General features: G+C 36.5%; 1 protein-coding gene and 1 pseudogene across 1 annotated transcript; both read right to left on the minus strand.

Moving 5' to 3' along the window:
- LOC123621639 lies at positions 1-27,175 on the minus strand (annotated as a pseudogene).
- LOC123621645 (olfactory receptor 4F3/4F16/4F29-like) lies at positions 13,639-27,208 on the minus strand. The gene is made up of 2 exons (XM_045527530.1): positions 27,122-27,208; positions 13,639-14,598 (listed from the first exon to the last, which is right to left on the minus strand). Exon 2 carries the CDS (start codon positions 14,590-14,592, stop codon positions 13,639-13,641), a length of 954 nt encoding a protein of 317 aa, XP_045383486.1. The 5' UTR covers positions 14,593-14,598; positions 27,122-27,208.

Genomic DNA, 27,208 nt, shown 5'->3' on the forward strand with positions numbered 1-27,208 from the left:
TTAGGAGATCTTCCTGTAATTCACTAGCTGTCTGCATACTTTCCTCATTGCCATCCTCATTTATTGATTCCTGAATGTGTAGATGATAGGATTCAGAAGAGGAGTGAGAATTGCATCAAAGATGGCCAGAAACTTATCTAAGTGTGTGGAGGGAGATGGCCATGTGTACAAGAATATCGAAGGACCAAAGAACAAGACTACCACGGTGATGTGAGATGAAAGTGTAGACAGAGCCTTGGATGAACCAGCTGAAGAGTGTTTCTGAACAGTGAGAATGATGGCAATATAGGAAATGATCAGTATGAAAAAGGAGAGCAGAGGCCGGGCGCGGTGGCTCACGCCTGTAATCCTACCTCTGGGAGGCCGAGGCGGGTGGATCGCTCGAGGTCAGGAGTTCAAGACCAGCCTGAGCAAGAGTGAGACCCCGTCTCTACTAAAAATAGAAAAGAAATTATCTGGCCAACTAAAAATATATATACAAAAAAATTAGCCGGGCATGGTGGCTCATGCCTGTAGTCCCAGCTACTAGGGAGGCTGAGGCAGTAGGGTCGCTTAAGCCCAGGAGTCTGAGGTTGCTGTGAGCTAGGCTGATGCCACGGCACTCACTCTAGCCTGGGCAACAAAGTGAGACTCTGTCTCAAAAAAAAAAAAAAAAAAAAAGAAAAGAAAAAGGAGAGCACAGACATGAATCCACTGTTGGCTATGACCATGAACTCTAGTTGGTAGGTATCTGTGCAAGCAAGTTTGATAAACCGAGGAAGGTCACAGTAAAAGCTGTCCAATACATTTGGACCACAGAAGGGTAAGTTTACTACAAAAGCCAACTGAACAACAGAGTGGATGAGGCCTGTCGTCCAGGCAGCCACTAAAAAGAAGATGCACATTCATGGGCTCATGATCGTCAGGTAGTGAAGAGGCTTACATATGGCCACGTATCTGTCAAAGGCCATGGCTATGAGCAGCACCATCTCCACTCCACCAATGACATGGATGAAGAAGATCTGAGCAATGCAGCCTCCAAAGGAGATGACTTTGTGCTTTCTGAAAAGGTCATAAATCATCTTCGGAGAAGTGGCAGAAGAAATACCCAGGTCAATGAAGGAGAGGTTGGCCAATAGAAAATACATGGGAGAGTGTAAGTGAGGCCCAGTGGTCACAGTGAGCATAATGAGAGAATTTCCCATCAAGCTTGCCACATAAAACACAGAGGAGAACACAAAGAGGAGAAGTTGGATCTCCCAGGAATTGGTGAGTCCCAGGAACACAAACTCTGACACCACAGAGTGATTTGCTCCATCCATTGCCTGTGTGGGCATTGCTACCTAAAGAAGAAAAATAGGAGAAAATGTAAATTATGATCATTTTATTAATGAACCAAAAGGAGAGAAGTCAAAGTAATGAAAGCTTATTTCTACTTTAGCATTAAAAGCAACCAAATGGGCAACAGGTATATGAAAAATTGTCAACATCCCTAATCATCAGGGACATGCAAATTTTAAATGACGAGATACCATCTCATGCCTGTTAGATAATCTATTATCAAAAAAGACAAAACGCAAAAAGTGTTGGCGAGGCTGTGGAATAAGGGAACCCTGCTACCCTATTGGTGAAAATGTAAATTCATATAGCTATTATGAAACACACTGTGGAGGTTCCTTAAGAAATTAAAAATAAAACTACCATGTGATTCAGAAATCCCATTCCGGGTACATATAGAAAGCAATTTAAAAAGTATCTCATGATTGAGCTTGGGAAGGCTGTGTGATTCTAAAAATTTGTCCATTTCCTCCTCATTCTCCAATTTGTGTGCATAAAGATTTTTGTAATATTCATAGATAATGTCACGTATCTCTGTGGCTTCGGTTGTGATTTCTCCTTTCATGTTCCTGATGGAAGTTATTAAAGATTTTTCTTTTCTGCTCTTGGTTAGTCTAGCCAGTGGTGTGTCTATTTTATTTATCTTTTCAAAGAACCAACTTTTTGTTTTATTAATTTCCCTTATAGTATTTCTGTTGTCTTTTTCATTTAATTCTGATTTGATCTTAATAATTTCTCGCCTTCTGCTGGGTTTGGGGTCAGTCTGTTCTTCTTTCTCCAGCTCTTTGAGTCTATTCATTAAGTTGTCTAGTTGTAAATTGTCTGTCTTTTTGAAATAGGCATTTATGGAAATGAATTTTCCTCTCAGGACTGCTTTAGCTGCATCCCATAGATTTTGATAAGTTGTGTCACCTTTGTCATTTAATTCAAAGAATGTTTTGATTTCTGACTTAATTTCTTCCTTTACAAAATTGTTATTCAGGAGAAGGTTGTTTAGCTTCCATGACTTTGCGTAGGAATGAGAGTTCCTGTTAAGGTTCATTATTATTTTTATTCCATTGTGATCTGAGAAGATGCACGGTATGATTTCTATTTTTTTAATTTTTTTAAGACTTGCTTTATGACCTAGGATATGGTCAATCTTAGAGAATGTCCCGTGAGCTGATGAGAAGAATGTATATTCAGTGGTTTTCGGGTAGAATGTCCTGTAGATGTCAGTCAGGCCCATTTGTTCTAGCATTCTGTTTAAGTCTACTATGTCTTTACTTATTTTCTGCTTGGAGGATCTGTCCTGTGCTGTCAGTGGGGTATTAAAATCTCCAACTATTAAAGTGTTGTTGCCTATGATTTGGTTTAGATCGAGTAGGATTTGCTTTATGAATCTGGGTGCACCTAGATTGGGTGCATATATATTAAGTATGGTTATGTCTTCTTGTTGAATTGTGCCTTTCACCAGTATGTAGTAACCGTCTTTGTCTTTTATTACTTTTGTTGGTTTGAAGACTAAGTTATTGGAAATTAAAACTGCCACACCAGCTTTCTTTTGGCTACCATTTGCTTGAAATATCAGGTTCCATCCTTTTATTTTCAGTCTAAATGCATCTTTGCCGGTTAAGTGAGTTTCCTGAAGGCAGCAGACACTTGGTTTGTGTTTTTTTATCCATTGGCCCAGTCTATGTCTCTTGAGTGGGGAATTCAGGCCATTGACATTTAGTGAGAGAACTGATAATTGGGATAGATTTCTGTTTATCTTATTGGGTAGAACTTCATTGCTATGTTTTCTCTCTTGAGCCATTGTGGTGGCTAGAATTTGATCTTTAGCTCTTGGGTGGTTTTACATTCGTGGGTCTTTGTTGTGATGATCCATGTGTAACTCTCTTTTGAGTACTTCTTGGAGGGGTGGCCTTGTCTTGGTGAATTCCCTCAGTCCTTGTTTATCCGAGAATGTCTTAATTTCTCCTTCATATAGAAAGCTTAGCTTAGCTGGGTACAAGATTCTAGGCTGGGCATTATTCTGTTTCAGAAGAGTGAGAATGGGGCCCCAACTTCTTCTTGCTTGTAAAGTTTCAGTTGAGAAATCTGGCGTAATTCTAATGGGCCTCCCTTTGTATGTTACTTGTTTCTTTCTCCTTACAGCTCGAAGAAGGGTCTCTTTAGTGGATATTTTGGTCAGTCTGACGACTACGTGGCGTGGTGTTTTCCTATTTGCTATGAATCTACCAGGGGTTCTTTGAGCTTCTTGAACCTGTATATCTAAAGTTTTAGCAAGGCCTGGGAAATTTTCTTCTATTATGTCTTCAAATAGTTTATCCAGCCCTTGCTTATTATCTTCTTCAAAATCCCAAAACAACACATGTTGGCGTGGATGCGGAGAGACAGGAACACTCATACACTGCTGGTGGGAATGCAAACTAGTGCAACCCCTATGGAAAGCAATATGGAGATACCTTAAACAGATTCAAGTAGACCTACCATTTGATCCAGCAATCCCATTATTGGGCATATACCCAGAAGAACAAAAGTCATTCTTTAACAAAAACACCTGTACCCGAATGTTTATAGCAGCACAATTTACAATCGCAAGGATGTGGAAACAACCCAAGTGCCCATCAATCCACGAATGGATTAGTAAACTGTGGTATATGTATACCATGGAGTACTACTCAGCTATAAGAAATAACAATGATACGACATCTCTTTGGTTCTCCTGGAGAGAGCTGGAACCCATTATACTAAGTGAAGTATCCAAAGAATGGAAAAACAAGCATCACATGTACTCACCAGAAAACTGGTTTCCCTGATCATCACCTAAATGTACATCAGGGAAGGATACCAATTGGATATCAGACTGGGATGGGGGGTGGGGGGAGGGGATGGGTGTATGCCTACATGATGAGTGCGTTGCACACCCTCTGGGGAATGGTCATGCTTGAAGGTGCAGACCTGGGGAGGTGTGGGGGGGAGGGGATGGAGGTATGACTACATGATGAGTGCCAGGTGCACTGTCGGGAGAATGAGAACGGACGCGCTTGGGACTCTGACTCGGGGGGATGGGTGGGACATGGAAAATGTATATAACCTAAACTTATGTACCCCCATGATGAGCTGAAATAAAAAAAATATATATATAAAAAAAAAATAAATAAAATAAAGTCATTCCATTAAAAAAAAAAAAAAAAAGTATCTCAGCAAGATATCTGCACTCCCATGTTCATTACAGCGTTATTCACAAGAGCCAAGATGTGGAAACAACCTCAGTGTACACTGACAGGTGAATGGATAGAGACAATGGGTTGAGAGGGGAGGTGTATACACATGTACAATGCAATATTCTTCAGCTGTAACAAAGAAGGAAATCCTGTCATTTAGAACAACATGGATGAAGCCAGAGAAAATTGTGCTAAGTGAAATAAGAAAGACACAGAAAGACAAATTCTATAAGATCTCATTTATATGTGGAATCTAAAGAAATCAACCTTACAGAACTAGAGATCAGAATAGTGGTTGACAAGAGCTGGTGAGGGAGTGAGGAATGGGGAGATATTATTCACAGGGTACAACATTTCCATAAAACCAGAGAATAAACTCTAGAGGTCTATTGTGAAGCATAGTTATTAGAGGTAATAACAATGTATTACACTCTTGGAAATTGTTAAGAGGGGAGATTTTCAATGCTCTCACCACAAAGAAATGGTAAGTATGGGAAATGATGAATATGTTGATTAGCTTGAATTAAGCATTTTATAATGTATACATATATCAAAACATCACATCATACACCATAAATGTATACAATTTTTGTTAACCACACCTTATTAAAGCTTGCTGGGGTAGGGGAGGAAAACCTAATATGCTCAGATTCTGTAATTGTCCTGACACAGAGACAGTGGTGACTGTCACATGGAGGCATTCTCTTCCACCAAGGTGTCTCTGTTTTAATCCCCTTCTGCTTTCTCCCACAGTAGTTGATGTGATGTTCCTCATGAGATACAAGATTGCTCAACATCAGTAACAGCAATTTAACTCCAAATTCTTTTGATTTTTGCTTCAGTACTAATATAGCTTGGCTCCAGTCACGCAAAACGATTCATGTTTTTCAACTATTTAATATTAAATCCACTCCAAGGCTACCAGCCTTATTCATGCAAATAAGCACCTCCTTCCCACTCCCTACCTCACAAAAATATCAATATTCAAGATTTATTAAATGTTTACCATATCTGTAACATGTAGCTTCATATTACTAGCATTTATTTTACTATCCCTTATATTACAGTGAACTAGATACAAGTCTAACTCATCGAATAGCCTGCAAGCATCTGAAAGGCATGGATTGTACTTTTTCACATTTGGATTTGTTGAAGCTATGAAACAGTGGTTCACAGACAGATGCAGTTAAATGAGCTGTCTTTTACCAGTTTACATTATGTTAGGTACTGAAGTTAAAAGTCAATATTGAGGAACTTTACTAATAATTTGACATTACAGCAAAATCCAAGTGTCTGATTTTGTGTTCTACTAAAGTATCAGTCCGAGAAGCATTAGGGGGAAAAAACAAAGATAATTTGAGAAGATTTTGAAAAGAATTGCTGTTGAATACTTAGCACATGATCTGGAGAGCTTAAATGTATGAAGAACATCATAATGTAGTGGAAAACATTTTATTGAAGCCTCTGTGTAAGGATTTATCACATTATACTGTAATTTTAGTTTTATTTAGAGAAGTAATATGGTATAGTAGAAACAATGTGGGCTTTGGATTCAGAAAACCAAGATTTATACCATAGTTCAGCTACTGACAAGTTGAGATTGGACAAGTTACTTAAACTCTTGAGCCTCAGTTTGTCTATCAAATTGCAATTAATAATACTAACTTCACTGGGTAAATTGTGGGGATTAAATAATTAAAGTTTTAACTCAGCTATTTGATCAAATGAAACTTTATATATGTAAATGCCACAAACTAAGTCGCTCCTTAGCTTTCTGTTCACAAGACTCAACAAACTCAATACCTGTTTTATTTATTCTTTGAATTTTATTCACTCTTCGAATTTTATTCTCATCTTCATCCCCAAAATTATTTTTGTCAGCATACCTAAGCCTTCTTCATTCTACTTATATTAATAGTTCAAAGATAAAATTAATAAAAATACTTTAAGTCTGAATAACATAAAAGACTAGGAAAACTCAATCTAACCCCTGGTAGTTTTATGTACTATTTTGTTTTTAAATTTTTCACATAGCATTTTTTTTTTTTTTTTTTTTTTTTTTTTTTTTTGAGACAGAGTCTCACTTTGTTGCCCGGGCTAGAGTGAGTGCCGTGGCATCAGCCTAGCTCACAGCAACCTCAAACTCCTGGGCTTAAGCGATCCTACTGCCTCAGCCTCCCGAGTAGCTGGGACTACAGGCATGAGCCACCATGCCCGGCTAATTTTTTTTTTTTTTTTTTTTTTGTATATATATTTTTAGTTGGCCAGATAATTTCTTTCTATTTTTAGTAGAGACGGGGTCTCACTCTTGCTCAGGCTGGTCTCGAACTCCTGACCTCGAGCGATCCACCCGCCTCCGCCTCCCAGAGCTAGGATTACAGGCGTGAGCCACCGCGCCCGGCCACATAGCATTTTTAAATGACATTACATTGGAGTTACTTATTCAGCTTTAGGTATTTTGGTATCCATGTCTTTTATTTCTATTCAGGTCTCTATGAAACTGTTTTCCACCCTGTAAACTTGATAAGTTGATGATAAATTTGCTTCCCTTGTTACAGAACATCAACAGTTTATACCCATCTCTTTTAAGAAGAAAATTGAGATAAAAAATGTAATTAACTTTATCATTCTAATTTCATGTGTCATCAATTTTCTTGACTTTTTACCAAGTGGCAGAAGAAGAGAATCATTCATATAATCATCAATGAGAACAGAGTGATTAATTGCAACATATACTGAATCCAAACATTACAAAGCCATCTGACTTTTTCCAATGTCTTTCACATTTCCCTAGGCACAATATAATTCTAGCTCAAAGTCAAGTTCAGTTAACCTTTTCCAATATGTTAATAAACTTTTTCATAATTATTCTCCTGTACTATTCAGTTCCTTATTCTGGACTCTACCTACTTCACTTTAGGATAAATGCATGTACCTTAGGATAAGATTCATGTCCATAGCAATTCCAACAAGAAAAAAGAATAAAGCCACTCTTCCCAGTGTTAAATGTTATTTCCATCATTCCATTACCTGTATAAAGAGACCAGCAACTTCAAGGACTTTGAGATTTTCCTGTGTCCTCTAACATAAAGTGCCACATAGTATCCTGCCATAGGAAGACATGAAGCTAATTACATAGACCTCAAGAGCACAGTGACCAAGTGATGCTGCAAAAACATGATGGTTTAGAAGGAACTCATGGATCGGGTACTTTGCCCCTAGAGAACTATTTGCTTGGTCCAATGCAACCAAAGCATATAAAAACTCATAATAAGACACTAGAGAGAAAGACGGAAACAAAAGTGCAATTTTTTGTCTAATATTTTTGTGCTATTTTGTTGTAACTATTGATAATTACCCAATATAATTAATCCCTTAAAATAGGTAAATTTTAACTCAAAAAATTAAATAATGACTTGATCATCTTCATAGAAGACAATGTGCTAAACTTTTATACAGCAAATAGTAAAAGAATATACACAACACTTCATTTTCATACAATCATATATTGAGTAATTATGGACGTGTTCCGAGATTTAGCTGTGCAGAAGTTCTTTCCAGTGCTTAGAGCTTAACAGTAAGTGAAACAATTAAAAAATCTATCAGTTGATGATAAATTAAAGAAGTTATGCTATATCCATACAGTGAAATTCTCTGAAGCCACTGAAAAGCAAGCTCAAAATCTCTATAGCTAAAGACAACCACAAAATGCTATTGAGTGAAACAGTGGACAGCACACTATATAGTATGTCACTGTGCATATAAATATATATGTATCTAGAAAAATAGACAATAAACTTTCTATAATAAGTATTTCAGGGCAGTGCAATTGTTAAACAAGAAAACAAGGAATTTCACTTTCAATTTTATATACTCATATCAATCAAGATCCTTCCAAGATAAGAGATGGCATACTCAAAATAGGTAACTGGAGAAGAGCTTAATAAATACTCTTAAGCTTACTATGTACTCTAAACAAAGTCAGGTAGAGAAGGGTTGAAAGTGAACAACATTTGGAGGCACAAATGGAAGCTATTCTTTTACTCTCTTTATCCACTCATTTATACAGGGAGCAATCAGGGCAGGAAAAATAACATCAGGATAGAAGAAATTTTGTATGATAGGAGAAATAGTTACATCTTTGCAGAGTACTCTAAACCCAAAATGCCAGCCTCTATCAGTGTCCTTCCTATGAATTAACTAGTGGAAAATAGAGAAAGAAAAAGGTAATTAACACAAAATATAACTGTCAAAATCTCCATTACTGTAGCTGGTCATGAGGTCTATTTTGATAACAGAACTTCCATCAGTTCATCTTATCTTCTATCAGTACCTAAGCTGGACAGGGTACCCTTCCTGTGGGATGAACAAATTATTTTATCCCTACAATTATTCCTATAGGATATCAATCTTCAGATGATCCTTTTTTTGATGGAATGCCATTGTTTTCCATTGATGAGAACTATGGGCAAAAAGTACTAAGAAGCACCTCCAGTATATTCCCAGAGTTCTGGACTTAATACTCCTTGTCCCCACTGTGGAGTAGGAACCAACTTTCCATCAGTATTTGGAATGTGTCAGCCTGACACGCAGTACTGTCCTTAGACCCAAGCAAGAGAATCCCCTTCCCTGCTTACTCCCCATCCTACAAAAGATGCGAAAATAGCCATTTCCTGCTCATACCCTTCACCATGGTGTGAAGATTTTAAGAAGCCACGAGACGTGTCCACCTGGAGTCCTTGCCCCTACTTCTAGATCACGTTCTGGTCCTCAGAACCCAGTAATTTTATTCCAAACATTCCAAAATCCGCAAACCTGGCTTTCCAAATTTTCTGGGTATTGATGCATATATTAATATATATTTTGTGATAAATTGATCAGTATGTTAAAAGAGAATTTATTTTACTTGGGATTTTGTTAGCTTGATTTAAAACTTCCAAATAGTTCAACATGTGGCTTGTGGAATTCTGTTTTTGCTCTTCCCCAGGCCACACAAATGTCAGAGGCAGACCCCTTTCTATCTGTTGGCTTAGTGACAAAAGGAGCTCAAAGTGGTCAGAGACCAGTCCCAGCTATGCTCACTTTGGAAGCATTCTTCCTTGGGACACCACAACCTCTAACCCTACTACATGTCATTGTACATCTTAAATATAATTTTTATTTGTCAATTATACCTCAATAAACTGGGGAAAAGAAAATAAAAATGTTTAAAAGCATAAATATATACCAATAGAAGGAAGAACTTTCTAACAGTTACTTATGCAAGTATAGAACAAGCCTGGGATCAAAGTGATTTTCTATGTCTGGAGTAACACAAGTATGCACTGAATGTCCACATAATGAGTGTGTTGTCAGGATCTACGGTCCATAAAATAAGCCATGTGTGAGAGGAGTCAGTGCTGTGCTGGACTAAAATGTCAATGATCTCATTTGTTTTATTAAATAAAAATGAAATTATACTTACATGAATATAAAATATAAACAATATACCAAAAAAGCAGAGCATTCACTAGGCCATCCCACTACTCTATTAAGCCATTTGTTTCTGGGTGTTAGAGCACAAGTCTAGTGAAGTTCATGGGTATAAGCCCATTGTCACACTTCATTTCCTAAAAAAACATGCCCAGAGGAAATATTGAATATGATACAACAGCAACAGATATAGCAGTAAAGCTATTCTATAAATCCATGAATGGTGGTGCTGGCAGCAGCACTATGCATTGGAAAGACAAATCGGTACCTAGGAAAAGTAAGAAAGAAAGAAAAAAGAAAGAAAGATGAATGTTAAGAAGGAGTGCTATAACATATTTATATTATATAATTATATACTATATATTTACAGATAATAAATATACGTTTATAATATATGTATGTATATTTATCTCTATGACTTTTTATATATGCATATATGAAGATTAGCCTTTCTCAATTCAATAAAAGAAAAGTTTAACTCTGTTGAACCTTCCAAAAGGTGGACAGCTACAGCTAGTCTCACACTATGGTGAGATAAGTACTGTAGTGGGTGCTGACTCTTTACCTTTATGTTGGAAGCTTGGGCACTCGGCAGTGAAGACAGCCAGATCAGCCTTACTGAAGGGAAATTCATGTGGTTGATTTTATGCAGAGACTTCATCTCTGTTGCTATGGCCAGTTTAGTACCTATTAAGCAGTCCTAGGATAGCTGGGGAAAAGGACTGACTGGCATCTCCAGGGGCAGGTCATCTGCTCCTGGATACTTACCAACCTCTAACTGGCTTTATATGAACATAAATGTCTTCATTGTCTGTGCCTTTCTTTGAAGTCTAAATACATATCTCTCCCCAGCAGTCCATGCCAATAATTTTATAATCTTCTTCCTTCTTAGGCCCTGAACATCCAAACAAACCATCAGCCCTGCCTAAGAATTAGTAAGATCTGTATCTCAGGCCATCTCTCCTTCCAAAGACTACTGTATATAACTAAATGTATTCCCTAAAGTTCTTCCCACTAGAGGAGCTGTCATTTGCCACTATCCTTCAGGCAGTCTCTTAGTAGGATTTAATACAGTGCTTATTCACCTACAGCTGATGCCGGCATGATATGCATATCTATTCATAAACCAGGCTCATGCTTTGTCCTCCACTCTTAATTGGTCATAGAGAATTTTCAGTAATGCTGTGAAGGAGTAGGAGTCTGAGCTCCTACGTATGCAGGTTACTATTGCCTTGCAGACTGTGTACAGAGACTTTTCTTGCTCCAGACACAACTTGAAACAGGCAGCCTATGATTCCCCGGTAAATGAGTTGGAACAATACACCCATTACAGAATATGTTGCCTCCAAATTCCAAAGAAATGCACCAAGGATTGGGCCTCTTTCTCTGTGCCAGGCATTGCGAGGTGCAGCAACTTTGGAAGAAGTACCATGGCATGCCACCAAACCACTTAGAGATAAAAGTCACTGCTGTGTGAGGTCCCTGAACATTTGCAGGATTCATCTTCCTTCGTCATCTGGCAAATGTGCTTCTTACTAAGGCATTTAGAGTACTTATTACTTCTACGTACTAGCTCGTTAGATCTAATTACCATGATATGAAAGTACTGAACCAACGTAATATTCCATATAATACCAACATCCTCAATATCCTTCTCTGGCAGTAATATGACAGAGATCAGGAAAACCTACGCATCAAAGGTTGAGTTCCCAAGCAGACTCTCAGATCAGCATGCAGGAAGTTTGTCAAAGAGTGCTCTCAGGATCAATTCTGTTTGAAAGCAGGGATTAAGCTAGATGTGCCAGAGGAAGAAATTGGACAAGAGTGCAGTTACAACAAGGCCTCAGCCACCCTTGGCGGGAGTCCTGAACCTAGGATGACCTTTCAGAATTGTCTCAAGTTGGCTGTTGGAGGAAACTGCCACAAAAGTGCACATGGTCTTGGTTAAATCAACTGTCTTTAGCCAAGTCTGTTCCAAGGAGGGCAGACTGATGAGAGATGTCAGGCAACAGCTCTTCTACCAGCTGGGGGAATAAATGTCTGTCATGAAGAGGGGACCTGGGTGACAGCAGAGGATACATGACATCCACCATGGAGCCACTTGCATCTTCGTGCTTCACCTGGGTTCTGGGAATAGCTCTTCCAGGGCTTTGGTCCGCCTCTTATCCTGAACACATCTTATTAGAGGAAAGCTAATGGGATGAATTACAAAACCTACTCCTCAAGTGAGTTGTGAAACCACACCTGGTACTCATATCCCTCCTTTCCTATATAGTCTAGATTCTTCAGTTAACAAATCTGCTGTCCTATTTGGCTCATAAGTTGACCTCAGTGCTCACCCATGAGCACTCCAAGCCACTGCTTACTATGCACTTCTCAGGCCACAGCTGCTGCACTTGTCCATCTACCACCAAAACTGGCTATAGGAATATTAAAAGTCACCCATGTGGATCAGCTGGTGCCAAACTCTATCGTCCCTACTTCCGTTACCTAACAACAGTTTTACTTTTTCCTAATGATCAATTACTGCTGCCAGGATGGTGATTGTTCTTCTTCCTTGTTTGTTCATCACACAAGAATTTTGAATTTCCTGGGCAATAGCCATAAGCGAAAATAAAACTCTTGCGTCTCTGGTAGAAATGTTTCCTCTTGTTATGAAAACCAGGACTTCTAAACACGAACTACCCAGAGCTGTAAGATAGGAACCTCAAATTCCCCAACTGCAGGATGGGTACAGTGGCTCACACCTGTAATCTTAACACTCTTGGAGGCCAAGGCAGGATTATTGCTTGAGCTCAGGAGTTCCCACCGACCTGAGCATCAGTGAGACCCATCTCAACCAAAAATAGAAAAAAATTAGCTGGGCATGATAGTGTGCACCTATAGTACCGGCTACTCAAGAGGCCGAGGGAGGATGATCTCAGAAGCCCAGGGTTTTGAAGTTGCTATGAGCTAAGCTGACACCACAGTACTCTAGGCCAGGCAACAGGTGAGATTCTACCTCAAAAAAAAAAAGCAAAAACAAAAAAAAACCTAAGGGGTTTTAGTAGCATAATGTTGATCATGGAGAACAATCATGACAATTTCTCAGTTCTCTTTTGATATTCCAAAAATAGCTCACACAGCTTCTAAACAAAAGCATGCATTCATTAGACTCCTGTATGTGTGCTCTCAAACATGCTATTCTTCTTGCACAGCCCTCAAAGAGACACAAAAGCGGGGTAGATATGGACAAGCTGTGGGATACAGTAGGAGGACCCACTTGAATCTCCCTTTATGAATCCACCATTGCATACTGCCATAAATTCCTGTATTTGAGACAGATTCCTGTTAGTTCCCTCTTCTGAAGGCCTTAAAGGATCTTGCTCTCTTGTATTTCTATGGATTATTTTATATAAATATTATTCCTTAGGACTTATAGCTCAAAATTATTATAATCTTTGTTTTACAAATATTTTATCTATAATTCCTTTTCTCTTTTGTTAAGTTGATGTTTTTCGCAGCCAAGTGAGGACCAAAAAAACCCAATATCTGTGTTGATAATCAATCCAGTTAAGACAAAGAGAAGATTCTCTCTGAGTTTGACCGTCAGCAATGTCCTTAAACAGTCAATGAGGACACTCACAATACAAGCAAACACTTAAGAGATCTTCCTGTAATTCACTAGCTGTCTGCATACTTCCCCAATTGCCACCTTCATTTCTTGATTCCTGAGTGTGTAGATGATAGGATTCAGAAGAGGAGTGAGAATTGCATCAAAGATGGCCAGAAACTTATCCAGGTGTGTGGAGGGAGATGGCCATGTATAGAAGAATATCAAAGGACCAAAGAACAAGACTACCACAGTGATGTGAGCTGAAAGTGTAGACAGAGCCTTGGATGAACCAGCTGAAGAGTGTTTCTGAACAGTGAGAATGATGGCAATATAGGAAATGATCAGTATGAAAAAGGAGAACACAGACATGAATCCACTGTTGGCTATGACCATGAACTCTAGTTGGTAGGTATCTGTGCAAGCAAGTTTGATAAACCGAGGAAGGTCACAGTAAAAGCTGTCCAACACGTTAGGACCACAGAAGGGTAAGTTTATTACAAATGCCAACTGAACAACAGAGTGGATGAGGCCTGTCATCCAGGCAGCCACTAAAAAGAAGATGCACATTCGTGGGCTCATGATCGTCAGGTAGTGGAGAGGCTTACATATGGCCACGTATCTGTCAAAGGCCATGGCTATGAGCAGCACCATCTCCACTCCACCAATGACATGGATGAAGAAGATCTGAGCAATGCAGCCTCCAAAGGAGATGACTTTGTGCTTTCTGAAAAGGTCATAAATCATCTTCGGAGAAGTGACAGAAGAAATACCCAGGTCAATGAAGGAGAGGTTGGCCAATAGAAAATACATAGGAGAATGTAAGTGAGGGTCAGTGGTCACAGTGAGCATAATGAGAGAATTTCCCATCATGCTTCCCACATAAAACACAGAGGAGAACACAAAGAGGAGAAGTTGGATCTCCCAGGAATTGGTGAGTCCCAGGAACACAAACTCTGACACCACAGAGTGATTTGCTTTCTCCATTGGCTGTGTGGGCATTGCTACCTGAAGGAGAAAAACAGGAGAAAATGTAAATTATCATCATTTTATTAGTGAACCAAAAGGGGAGAAGTCCAAGTAATGAAAGCTTATTTCCACTTTAGCATTAAAAGCAACCAAATGGGCAACAGGTATATGAAAAATTGTCAACATCACTAATCATAAGAGATATGCAAATGTAAACGATGAGATATCATCTCATACTTGTTATAATACCTATTATCAAAAAGACAAAAAGTAGCAAGTGTCAAGACCGTGGAGTAAGGGAACCCTTGTACCCTATTATTGAAAATGTAAATTCATATAGCCATTATGAAACACAGTGTGGAGGTTCCTCAAGAAATTAAAATAAAACTACCATGTGATGCAGAAATCCCACTCTGGGTACATATAGAAAGCAATTTAAAAAGTATCTCAGTGAGATATCTGCACAGCCATGTTCATTGCAGCATTACTCACAAGAGCCAAGATGTGGAAACAACCTCAGTGTACACTGACAGGTGAATGGATAGAGACATGGGTTGAGAGGGGAGGTGTATACATATATACAATGGAATACTCTTCAGCCTTAAGAAAGAAGGAAATCCTGTCATTTGCAACAACATGGATGAAGCTAGAGGAAATTGTGCTGAGTGAAGTAAGACAGACAGAAAAACAAATTCTGTAAGATCCCACTTATATGTGGAATCTAAAGATATCAAACTTATACAGCTAGAGATTGAATAGTGGTTGACAAGGGCTGCTGAGGGGGTGTGCAATGGGGAGATGTTATTCACAGGGTACAATGTTTCAGTTAAACCTGGGAATAAATCTAGAGGTCTACTGTGAAGCATAGTTACTACAGTTAATAACAATGTATTGCATGCACTCTTGGAAATTGCTAAGAGGGTAGATTGTCACTGTTCTCACCACAAAGAAATGGTAAGTATGGGAAATTATGAATATGTTGATTAGCTTGAATTAAGCATTTTATAATGTATACATATATCAAAACATCACATCATACACCATAAATGTATACAATTTTTGTTAACCACACCTTATTAAAGCTTGCAGGGGTAGGGGAGGAAAACCTAATATGCTCACAGATTCTGTAATTGTCCTGACACAGAGACAGTGGTGACTGTCACATGGAGGCATTCTCTTCCACCAAGTTGTCTCTGTTTTAATCTCCTTCTACTTTCTCCCACAGTAGTTGCTGTGATGTTCCTCATGAGATACAAGATTGCTCAACATTGGTAACAGCAATTTAACTCCAAATTCTATTGATTTTTGCTTCAGTACTAATATAGCCTTGCTGCAGTCTCACAAAACGATTCATGTTTTTCAACTATTTAATATTACATCCCGGCCGGGTACGGTGGCTCATGCCTGTAATCCTAGCACTCTGGGAGGCAGAGGCGGGAAGATCACTCGAGGTCAGGAGTTCAAGACCAGCCTGAGCAAGAGCGAGACCCCGTCTCTACTAAAAATAGAAAGAAATGATCTGGACAGCTAAAAATATATAGAAAAAATTAGCCGGGCATGGTGGCACATGTCTGTAGTCCCAGCTACTCAGGAGGCTGAGGCAGAAGGATTGCTTGAGCCCAGGAGTTTGAGGTAGCTGTGAGCTAGGCTGATGCCACAGCACTCTAGCCCGGGCAAAAGAGCAAGACTGTGTCCCCAAAAAAAAAAAATATTACAACTACTCGAAGACTACCAGCCTTATTCACACAATGAAGCACTTCCTTCCCACTCCCTACCTCACAAAAATATCAATATTCAAGATTTATTAAATGTTTACCATATCTGTGACATCTAGCTTTATATTACTAGCATTTATTTTACTATCCCTTATATTACAGTGAACTAGGTACAAGTCTAACTCACCGAATAGCCTGCAAGCATCTGAAAGGCATGGATTGTACTTTTTCACATTTGGATTCGTTGAAGCTATGAAACAGTGGTTCACAGACAGATGCAGTTAAATGAGCTGTCTTTTACCAGTTTACATTATGTTAGGTACTGAAGTTGAAAGTCAATATTCAGAAACTTTACTAATAATTTGACATTACAGCAAAACCGAAGGGTGTGATTTTGTGTTCTACTGAAGTGTGAGTCTGAGAAGCATTAGGGGAAAAAAACAAAGATAATTTGAGAAGATTTTTGAAAAGAATTGCTGTTGAATACTTAGCACATGATCTGCAAAGCTTAAATGTATGAAGAACATCATAATGTAGTGTAAAACATTTTATTGAAGCCTCTGTGTAAGGATTTATCACATTATACTGTAATTTTAGTTTTATTTAGAGAAGTAATATGGTATAGTAGAAAGAATGTGGGCTTTGGATTCAGAATACCAAGATTTATACCACAGTTCAGCCACTGACAAGCTGAGATTGGACAAGTTACTTAAACTCTTGAACCTCAGTTTATTTGTCTATCAAATTGCAATTAATAATACTAACTTCACTGGGTAAACTGTAGGGATAAAATAATTATAGTTTTATACTCAGCTACTGGATCAAATAAAATTTTATATATATAAATGCCATAAAGTAAGTTGCTCCTTAGTTTTCTGTTCACAAGACTCAACAAACTCAATACCTTTTATATTTACTCTCAGAATATTTTTCTCATGCCCATCCCCAAAATTATTTTTGTCAATGAACCTAACCCTTCTTCACTCTACTTGTTATTTAGAAACAAAATTAATACAAATACTCTAATTCTGAACCACATAAGAGACCAGGAAAACTCAGTCTAACCTCCGGTAGTTTTATGTACTATTTTATTTTTAAATTTTTCACATAGCATTTTTAAATGACGTTACATTGGAGTTATTTATTCAGCTTTAGGTATTTTGGTATCTATGTCTTTTATTTCCATTCAGGTGTCTATGAAACTGTTTTCCACCTTGCAAACTTGACAAGTTGATGATAAATTTGCTTCCCTTGTTACAGAACATCAACAGTTTATACCCATCTCTTTTAAAAAGAAAATTGAGATAAAAATATAACCTTTATTTTTGTATTTTCATGTGTCATCAATTTTCTTGACTTTTTACCAAGTTACAGAAGATGAGAATCACTCATGTAATTATCAATGAGAACAGAGTGATTAATTGCAACCTATACTGAATCGAAAACATTGCAAAGCCATTTGAATTTTTCTAATGCCTTTCATATTTCCCTGGGCACAATACAATTCTAGCTCAAAGTCAAGTTCAGTTAACCTTTTCCAATATGTTAATAAACTTTTTCATAATTACTTTCCTGTGCTATTCAATTCCATTCTGGACTCTATCTACTTCACTTCAGGATGACATACATGCACCTTGGGATAAGACTCATGTTCATAACAATTCCAACAAGAAAACCACGTCTGAGACTAAAGCCACTCTTCCCAGTGTTAAATGTATTTCCATCATTCCATTACCTGTATAAAGAGACTGGCATCTTCAGGGACTCTGAGATTTTGCTTTGTTCTCTAACACAAAGTGCCATATAATATCCTGCCATAGGAAGACATGAAGCTAATTACATAGACCTCAAGAGCACAGTGACCAAGAGATGCTGCAAAAACATGATGATTTAGAAGGAGCTCATAGATCTGGTACTTTGCCCCTAGAGAGCTATTTGCTTTGTCCATTGCAACCAAAGGATATCAAAACTCATAATAAGACACTAGAGAGAAAGAAACAAAAGTGAAATTTTTTGTCTAATATCTTTGTGCTATTTTGTTGGAACTATTGATAATTACCCATTATAATTAATCCCTTAAAATAAATAAATGTTAACTCAAAAAATTAGCTATCATCACTTGATCATCTTCATAGAAGTCAATGTGCTATATTTTTATGGGGTAAATAGAAGAATATATATACCACTTTTTATACAATCACATACTGAGCAATTATGGATGTGTACCAAGATTTAGCTTTACAGAAGTTCTTTGCTGTGTTTAAAGCTTAATAGTAAATGAAACAACTAAAATATCTATCAGTTGATGATAAATTAAAGAAGTTAGGCTACATCCATACAGTGAAATTCTCTGAACCCACTCAAAAGCAAGTTCAAAATCACTATAGTTAAAGATAACCACAACATGCTGTTGCGTGAAACAGTGGACAGCACACCATATAGTATGTCACTGTTCATATAAATATATATGTATATGAAAAAATAGACAAACTTTCTTCAGTAAGTATTTCAGGGCAGTGAAACTGTTAAGCAAGAAAACAAGGAATTTCACTTTAAATTTTGTACACTTGTATCATTCAAGATCCTTCGAAGATAAGAGACAGCACACTCAAAATAGTTACCTGGAGAAGACTTAATAAATACACAAAGTTAGGTGGAGAAGGCTTGAGGGTGAACAACATTTGGAGGGACAAATGGAAACTATTCTTTTATTCTCTGTGTCCACTCTTTCATACAGGGAACAATCAGGGCAGGACAAATAATATCAGGATAGAAGAAATTTTGTATCATAGGAGAAATAGTTACATCTTTGCAGAGTACTCTAAACCCAAAATGCCAGCCTCTACCAGGGTCTTTCATGTGAATTAACTACTGGGAAATAGAGAAAGAAAAAGGTAATTAACACAAAATATAACTGTTCTTCTACCTTGAGCTTATATATTCTGGCTATGGAAGAGATGGCATCTTATATTGTCACTGATTTAAGGCATGTATTGCATCAAATAGGACAGCATCCTCCATTTAGAAGGCATTTGTGTCCCAGTTGGTACAAAAGCTGGCATTTACCAATAGCATTAATAATCAGGAAATGCAAATTAGAACTACAATGAGATATTACCCCATATCTATTAAGATGGCTATTATCAAAAGTCAAATGATGACAAGTGCTGGCAAGGATATAGAGTAACGAAACCCTTTTATACTGTTTGTAGTACTGTAAGTTTATACAGTCATTATGAAACACAGTGTGGTGATTCCTCAAAAATTAAAAATGGAACTACCACATGATCTAGCAATGCTACTTCTGAGTATCCAAATGAAAAGGAATCATTACCTTGAAGAGACATCTACACTCCCATTTTCATTGCAGCATTATTCACAATAACCAAGACATGGAAACAATGTAAGTGTGTTCTCCAATGGATGAATGTGGAAAGAAAATGTGAAAAACATACATACATACACTATGGAATAATATTCAGCCTTTCCAGAGAAGGCAATGTTATCATAGGAGACGATAGCTTTGTGTGTGTTATTGACCACGAAGACCTTCTAGCAGGACATGATGTGTAGGTAGAAGACAGTGATATTGATGATCCTGACCCAGTGTAGGCCTCGGCTAATGTGTGGTTTTGTGTCTCAGTTTTTACAGAGAAGTTTAAAAAGTAAAAAATAAATAAAAATAGAAAATACTTAAGAAGAATACAAAGAAATAAAATATTTTGTATAGCTGTACAATGTGTTTGTGTTTTAAGCTAAGTGTTATTACAAAAAAGTAAAAAAGTTAAAAAACTTTAAAAGGTTTTTAAAGTAAAAAAAATTACAGTAAGCTGGCATTAATTTATTATTGAAGAAATTAAAATGTTAAAAATAAATTTAGTATAGCCTAAGTGTATAGTGTTCATAAAGTCTACAATAGTTTATGGTAATGTTCACATTCACTCACTGACTTACCCAGAATAACTTCCAGTCCTTCAAGCTCCTTTCATGATAAGTGAGTGCCCTACACAGTTGTACCATATTTAATTTTTTATACTATGTCTTTACTGTACCTTTTCTGTGTTTAGCTAGATTTAAATACACAAATATTTACCATTGTGTTACAGTTGCCTACAATATTCAGTACGGTAATATGCTGTATAGGTTTGTAGCCCAGGAGCAATAGGCTATACCATATAGCCTAGGTGCGTAGTAGAATACGCCATCTACATTGTGCAAGTACATTCTATGATGTTTACACAATGATGAAATCACCTAATGAAGCACTTACCACAATGTATCCCTGAGGTTAAATGATGCATGACTGTACTTTAAATCATCTCTAGAATACTTACAATATCCAATACAATGTAAATGCTATGTGAATAGTTGTTATGCTATATTGGTTTCAAATTTGTATTATTTTTTATTGCTGTATTATTATTTTTTATTGTTAATTTTTAAAATATTTTTGATTTGAAGCTGGTTGAGTCCGTGGGTGCAGAACCCATGGATAAGGAGGGCAGATTGTATTATTGGATTCAATTTACAAATATTTTGCTGAGGATTTTTGCATGTATGTTCATAAGAGATATTGGTCTGTAGTTTTCTTTACTTTTTTAATGTCTTTGGTTTTGGTATTAAGGTAGTGCTGGCCTTATAGAATAAGTTAGGATGTATTTTCTCTACTTCTGTCCTTTGGAACAGATTTTCAAGCATTGGTATAATTTCTTCCTTAAATGTTTGGTAAAATTCACCAGTGAACTTGTCTGGACCCGGTGCTTTCTATCTGGGAAGGTTACTAATTGTTGATCTAATTTCTTTAATAAATATAGGCCCATTCAGATAGTCTATTTCTTCTTCTGTGAGTTTTGGTAGATTGTGTCTTTGAAGGAATTGGTCTATTTCACCTAGGTTATCAAATTTGTGGGCATAGAGTTATTTATAATATTCCGTTATTAATCTTTTAATGTCCAGGGGATCTATAGCAATGTTTTTTCCTTCATTTCTGATATTAGTAAAATGTGTTCTTTCTTTTTTTCTTAGTTACCCTGGCTACAGGCTTATTGATTTTATTGATCTTTTTAAAAAACCAGCTTTTGGTTTTGTTGATTTCTGTATTGGTTTTCTGTTTTCAATTTCATTGATTTCTGCTCTAATTTTTACTATTTCTTTTCATCTGCTTACTTTGGATTTAATTTGCCCTTTTTCTGGTTTCCTAAGGTGGAAGCCTAGATTACTAAGTCTTCTTTTCTAATATGTACATTCAATGCTATAAATTTTCCTCTAAGCATGGCTTTTGCCACATTCCACAGATTTTGATACATTGTGTTGATTTATGCATTTTTTCAGGGAGACAGGAAAAAGAATATTATACTGGCAAGCAATCCCTCCAGAGGATTAATCAGAGAATATATTACTTCTGTTCTAAGAAATGCTTGTTGTTTTAGATAATAACAAGAAACATAACTTTAAAAAAAATTATATTTAGTTGTTATGGGTACATAATAGTTGTATATATTTATAGGGTATATGTGATGTTTTATTACAAGCATACAATATCTATTAATCAATTCAGGGTAATTGAGGCATCTATCACCTCAAGAATTTATCATTTCTTTGTTTGGAACATTCTAATTCCACTCTTCTGTAATAGTTATTTTATGGTATACCCTGACTTATTGTTGATTATAGTCACCTTGATTTTTAAGTTTCTCTTGAGATTTCCTCTTTGACTCTTGTGTTATTTAGAAGCGTACTGTTTAATCTCCAAGAACTTTGGAAATTTCAAGCTATATCTTTCTTTTATTGTGGACTAAGAGCCTGCCTTCAATTTTGAAAGATATTTTTGCTGCATAAATAATTTTTAGTTGACACTTTTTTGGTTTTTTTTTTTTCTCCTTTTTTGAGACAGAGTCTTGCTCTGTTGCCTGGGCTAGAGTGCCGTCCCGTACTCCTAGCTCACAGCAACCTCAAACTTGCGGGCTCAAGCAATCCTCCTGCCTCAGCCTTCCGAGTAGCTGGGACTACCGGCATGCACCACCATGCCCAGCTAATTTTTCTGTTTTTAGTAGAGATGGGGTCTCACTTTTGCTTGGGCTGGTCTTAAGCGATCCTCCCACCTCCACCTCCCAGAGTGCTAGGATTACAGGCGTGGGCCACCGCACTGGCCTGTCTTTTCTTGAATAATTTCTTGTGAGAAATCTGATCTAATTTTTGTTCTCTATATGTGATGTGTCTTTTTCCTCTGGATCATTTAAAAATTTTCTCCTCATCACTGGTAATTTGATTATGCTCTGTTTCGGATGATTTTCTTTATGTTTATTCTGCTTGGAGTTAGTTGAACTTCTTAGATATGTGAGTTCATAGTTTTCATCAAACTTGGTAAAATTTCAACCATTACTGTTTCTGTACCCTTCCTCTACTTTCCTTCTGGGAGTCCAGCTATGTGTATATTAGGGTCCCTGATACTCAAATAGTTTTTCCATTTTTTTCCCTCTCTGTGCTTCATTTGAATAATTTCATATCTATGTTGTTAAATTTACTGATAATATCTTCAGAAGCGCTTAATCTACTGTCCATTCCACCTAGTGAATTTTTCATTTCAGATATTGTATTTTTATTTTTCAAAGTTCCATTTGGATCTTTTTTTAAAAAAAAAAAACTTTCATTTCTCTTTCCATCATGCTCATATTTTCTTTCCTCTACCTTCTTAAACATGTAAAACCACAAGTTCCATCATCTCTTTAATTTCTGGTTCTGTTTCCATTCATTGATTTTTTTTCTCTTGGTTCTTTGTAGGCTGGACATTGGGATTTTTATATGGTTTATTTCTGGATTTCTTAAACAGTTTTGGATCTTGTTCCAGAGGGCAGTTATTTAATATGTTACTTGGCATCTGTTGGATTCCTGTGAGTCTTGCTTTTAGGCCTAAAGCTCTTCCAGGGCAGCCTTTTTTAGTCAAGGGCTTATATAACTACTAATGAGATCCTACCCAAATGTTCCATGTATTATGGGGCCCTTCCATTCTGGCTGCTAGGAACCCAAAACATTCCCTGTGTGTGTTGTGTGCACTATTCTACCTACCACTTTCTAGTAGTTATTTTTTTCTTATACACGTGCAGATCATGTCTTAGTCAAAGCTTCAAAGAAGATAGTTCTCTACAGATCTTCAGAGCTCTCTCTTCTGTGGCGCATTGCACATTCTATCTGCTTTGATCTCTTCAAACTTCCTGGGTGTTATTTTTTTCTCTTCCTTGCATGGCCTGACATTTGCTGCTAGGTAGTAAACCGGTACAGTCATAAGGCTTATTTTGTTTGTTTCCCTTCTCACAAAGATCACAACCCTATGCTGAAGATTCAGTATCTGGTTCTCATGGTTTCATATATTTTGCCTGATTTTCCACTGGTATAAGGTGGGAGGGTCAAAACAGTGTCCTATTACTCCATCCTGTCTGGAAGCGAACCCCAGTGTAATTTTGATTTATCTTTCTCTTACTATTTGTAATTGGAGCATTTTAAATATGTTTAAAAGTCACTTACATTTCTTTTTCTCCAAACTACCTCCTCTTATCTATTGCTTAGTTTTTTTTTTTGTCCAGTGAATTTTGTCACTATTTTTTAGACAATTTTCATATGTTAGGTATATAAACCTTTGTCGTTTAAATAGCAAAATATTTGCCCATTATTTCTTTGTTTATGGTGTTTTTGACAATGCAAAATATTTTTAGGTTTTCATTTTTATATTGTCAAATTTAGCTATCTTTTCTCTATGCGTCTAGATTGTGAGTATGTTAATAGTTAGAAATGTTTTCTCTACTTACAGATTATAGAGGAATTTACTCATGTTTCTTCTAATACCTGTGTGTGTTCCCTTAAAAAATATTTAGACCTCTGCATCATTTGGAAGTTATCTTGATGCACTGTCAGCAATGAGTCTAATTTAACCTTTTCTACATATATTATAGTTCTCTAGTATTCTCAGTCATTTATTAAAATGTCCATATTTCTTGACGACAAAGGTTTATCTTTATTGAATATTAAATTTCCAACTGCGATTTGGAATGTTGATGCAATTTCCATTTGGTCCCAGTAATTTATTTGTTTATTTCTGTAGTTATTTTTATTTATAGAGGCTTTTAATATATTTTAATATCTGTTAGAGATTTCTCCCTCCTCCTTCTCTCCTCCTCTTCATTTATTTCCCCTTTCAAGGTTTTATAGCTATTCTGGTTTGTTCTTTCAAATAAAATTTATAATTAATTTATCTGGCTCCTGAGGAAAATCTGATGATACTTTTATTTAAATCATGATAAATTTAGAGATTAACCTAGAGAAAATTCACATCCTTGTATTTTTGTTTTAATTTTTGCTTTTACAAATGTCTTTTTGCCACAGTGTTTCCCACTTTAAAATTATATACTTATGGGTATAATGTGCATTGCTCCAGTGTTGGATACACTGAAGGCCCAGACTTCACCACCATGCAATATATTAATGTCAATGTAGCAAAATTGCACTTGTACCCCATGAATATATACAAATAAAAAAATAAAGGAAAAAAAAAGAAAAAAATTATGTACTTATATCTAATGGACTTTTCTGGGGTCTCCTCCCATCCCTAACTGTCAACTAAAGGTTTTGAAGAAATGTTAAATTCAAATACTAGTGCTCTAGCACTAGCTAGAGGGAAAAATTTCATAAAATAAACTCTTTGGAATGAGTATTCTTTCTTCTTATTTTTTAAATAAAAACTGTCAAATAAGAAATTTCTAGTTGAGTAGTATTCCATAGGTGAGGCAAATGCATTTTATGTAACCAAAATGTTTGCACTCCCATAATATCCTGAATTTAAAAAAAAAAAGAAATATCTATGCAAAAATTACAAAAGTATATTCAGGTATTCAATTACTCTTCCCAGAGCTAAGAAATTTTACTTTTTTCTTTTGCATGCTTTATATTTAATTGCTAGTGCATATATAAAATATTATCTTCTATCCATTCCCTTTAAAAAAACTTCCTACTATTTGAAGCCGTTTCATATCCATACAAACAGAACTTCCCTAATCTTTTCTTATTGCTTCCATTATATAAATGTACTATAATTTAGCTACTACTTCACTGATGAACATTTCCCCCAATTGTGTGCAATTACAAATATTTTATAAACAATCATTATTTTTTTCTACCAAAACACATATTAAATCACTAATGTCATTTAGCATACAGTCCATTTTCAAGTTTTCTCAATTTTCACAAAGATATCTTTGTAGCCTTTTTGTTTGTTTGTTTGCCTTTGTTATATCTAGGAGAAGTTTGATTTTAGGTTTTAGTTTTTATTTTGCTTTACTTCCTCTTTTTATTAAATCCAAGTTTTCTTATATTGTGATTAGAGTACTATTTCCACTTTTGGAAAGTTCTTATGGTATATGGTCTTATGGGTACTTGAAAAGAAAAAATTGTCTGTTTTAGGCTTCAGAGTATGATATTACTTAGATCTACATTATTATTTATGTACTTTAGGTCTTTTATGTGCTTTCACTTTTGACCTTTTTTCTCTGTTTTGTGACTCGTTTATAGCTCTCTCTGTTGGCTTGCTAGGATTCTGGGTGACAATTCCCTTGGACAAATGAACTCATATTGGTGATCCCAAATCTCTGCAGTATCATTTGGTCAGTACTCCCTGTGTGCCAATTAGTTATATATTTCACAATAATGGCATTTTTATAGCTGTTTGTGCATGAAGTAATGCTAGTTCTAACCAGGGGAAGGTTGAATGTGGTTAAGTCTTTGGAAATAGTCATACCTTTGATCTTTAAATAAGTATATTAATGGCAAATATAGAAATAGCTTAGGGATATTGGTGTACAATATTGAAGTCCAAAAGGCCAGTATTGAATAGTGTTTCTGATGACAAGGTTGTTTTGTGTAGAAATCAATCAAATATTCCCTTGTACAAGGGAAGAAGCTTTAGTTGAGCTTAATGATCAATAATTGATACAAATGAGAAGAAAAATAACATGCAGTTAGAAACTAAAATTACTTTTTTTTTAGCCCATTGCTATTTAAGGTTGCGATCCACAAAAGGGAATTAGAATGGTTAGGAGGCAGTCTTGTAAGTGGGAATAGAATCTGATTTGCTTTAGTTCTGCGCTTTATTTCATTTCTTGACCTGGAGACAGAGCACCTTTGCTTTCTTCATTCACTAGAGAGTAGTAAGGACTGAGTCTCTCATGGGAAGCTAAAGAATTTTGTGGATCAAGACAATGGCAGTCTGGAAACCCAACCAGGATGCTCTGAGCTGCAGGTACTATATGAATTGGCCTTCTCCTAGCATGTTTATTTAAAAAGCCAGGATGAATTAAGCATGTATTTGAAGTAGCTTAAGAAACCCAGATTTTTGTGAATACTTAAGGACAAAGCTGCCTTCTCCCCTCTCACTTAGATCTGCCTAGGGTGTGGAGGGTGGAACATGAAAAAGGGACTAAAGTGTGTCATACAATCAGAAAGTCATGAGAAAAAAGCAAAGTCTTCTCTATCTACTGGATAAGAGAGAGACCAGAGTATCAATATCAGATCTACCACTTATTAATCTAGCTTGTTACTTCCCTCTCTTGGTCTTGATTTCCCTAAATGTTAAAAGAAGACAATAATGCCAACTGTCATGGCTTTTGTAAACAAAATAGTGTATGTAAAGGAGTAATTGTTTTTCACATGGTAACCATTGCTTTGGTTTTGTTTTCGATTATCGTTACTTCCCTAGAAAGCTCACCAACCACTGCTCCAGACTGAAAGATAGTCCCTGATAGTGTTTCAGTAATTCTTTATGCTCAGACATAAAGCTGTATATTGACATAAATTAGACCCACCTTTTAAAGTGCAGCATAGGTTCTGATTTCTTTCTTAATACAGTTCTGATCACCCTGGCTCATGGGTATCTTTTCTGCTTCAAAAAT

The sequence above is a fragment of the Lemur catta genome, chromosome 1 (genome assembly GCF_020740605.2).
Source record: "Lemur catta isolate mLemCat1 chromosome 1, mLemCat1.pri, whole genome shotgun sequence".
Taxonomy (NCBI): Eukaryota; Metazoa; Chordata; class Mammalia; order Primates; family Lemuridae; genus Lemur; species Lemur catta.

Excerpts from the sequence above, each read along its gene's own strand:
- LOC123621645 (XM_045527530.1), bottom strand. The coding sequence starts at position 14,592 with ATGCCCACACAGCCAATGGAGAAAGCAAATCACTCTGTGGTGTCAGAG.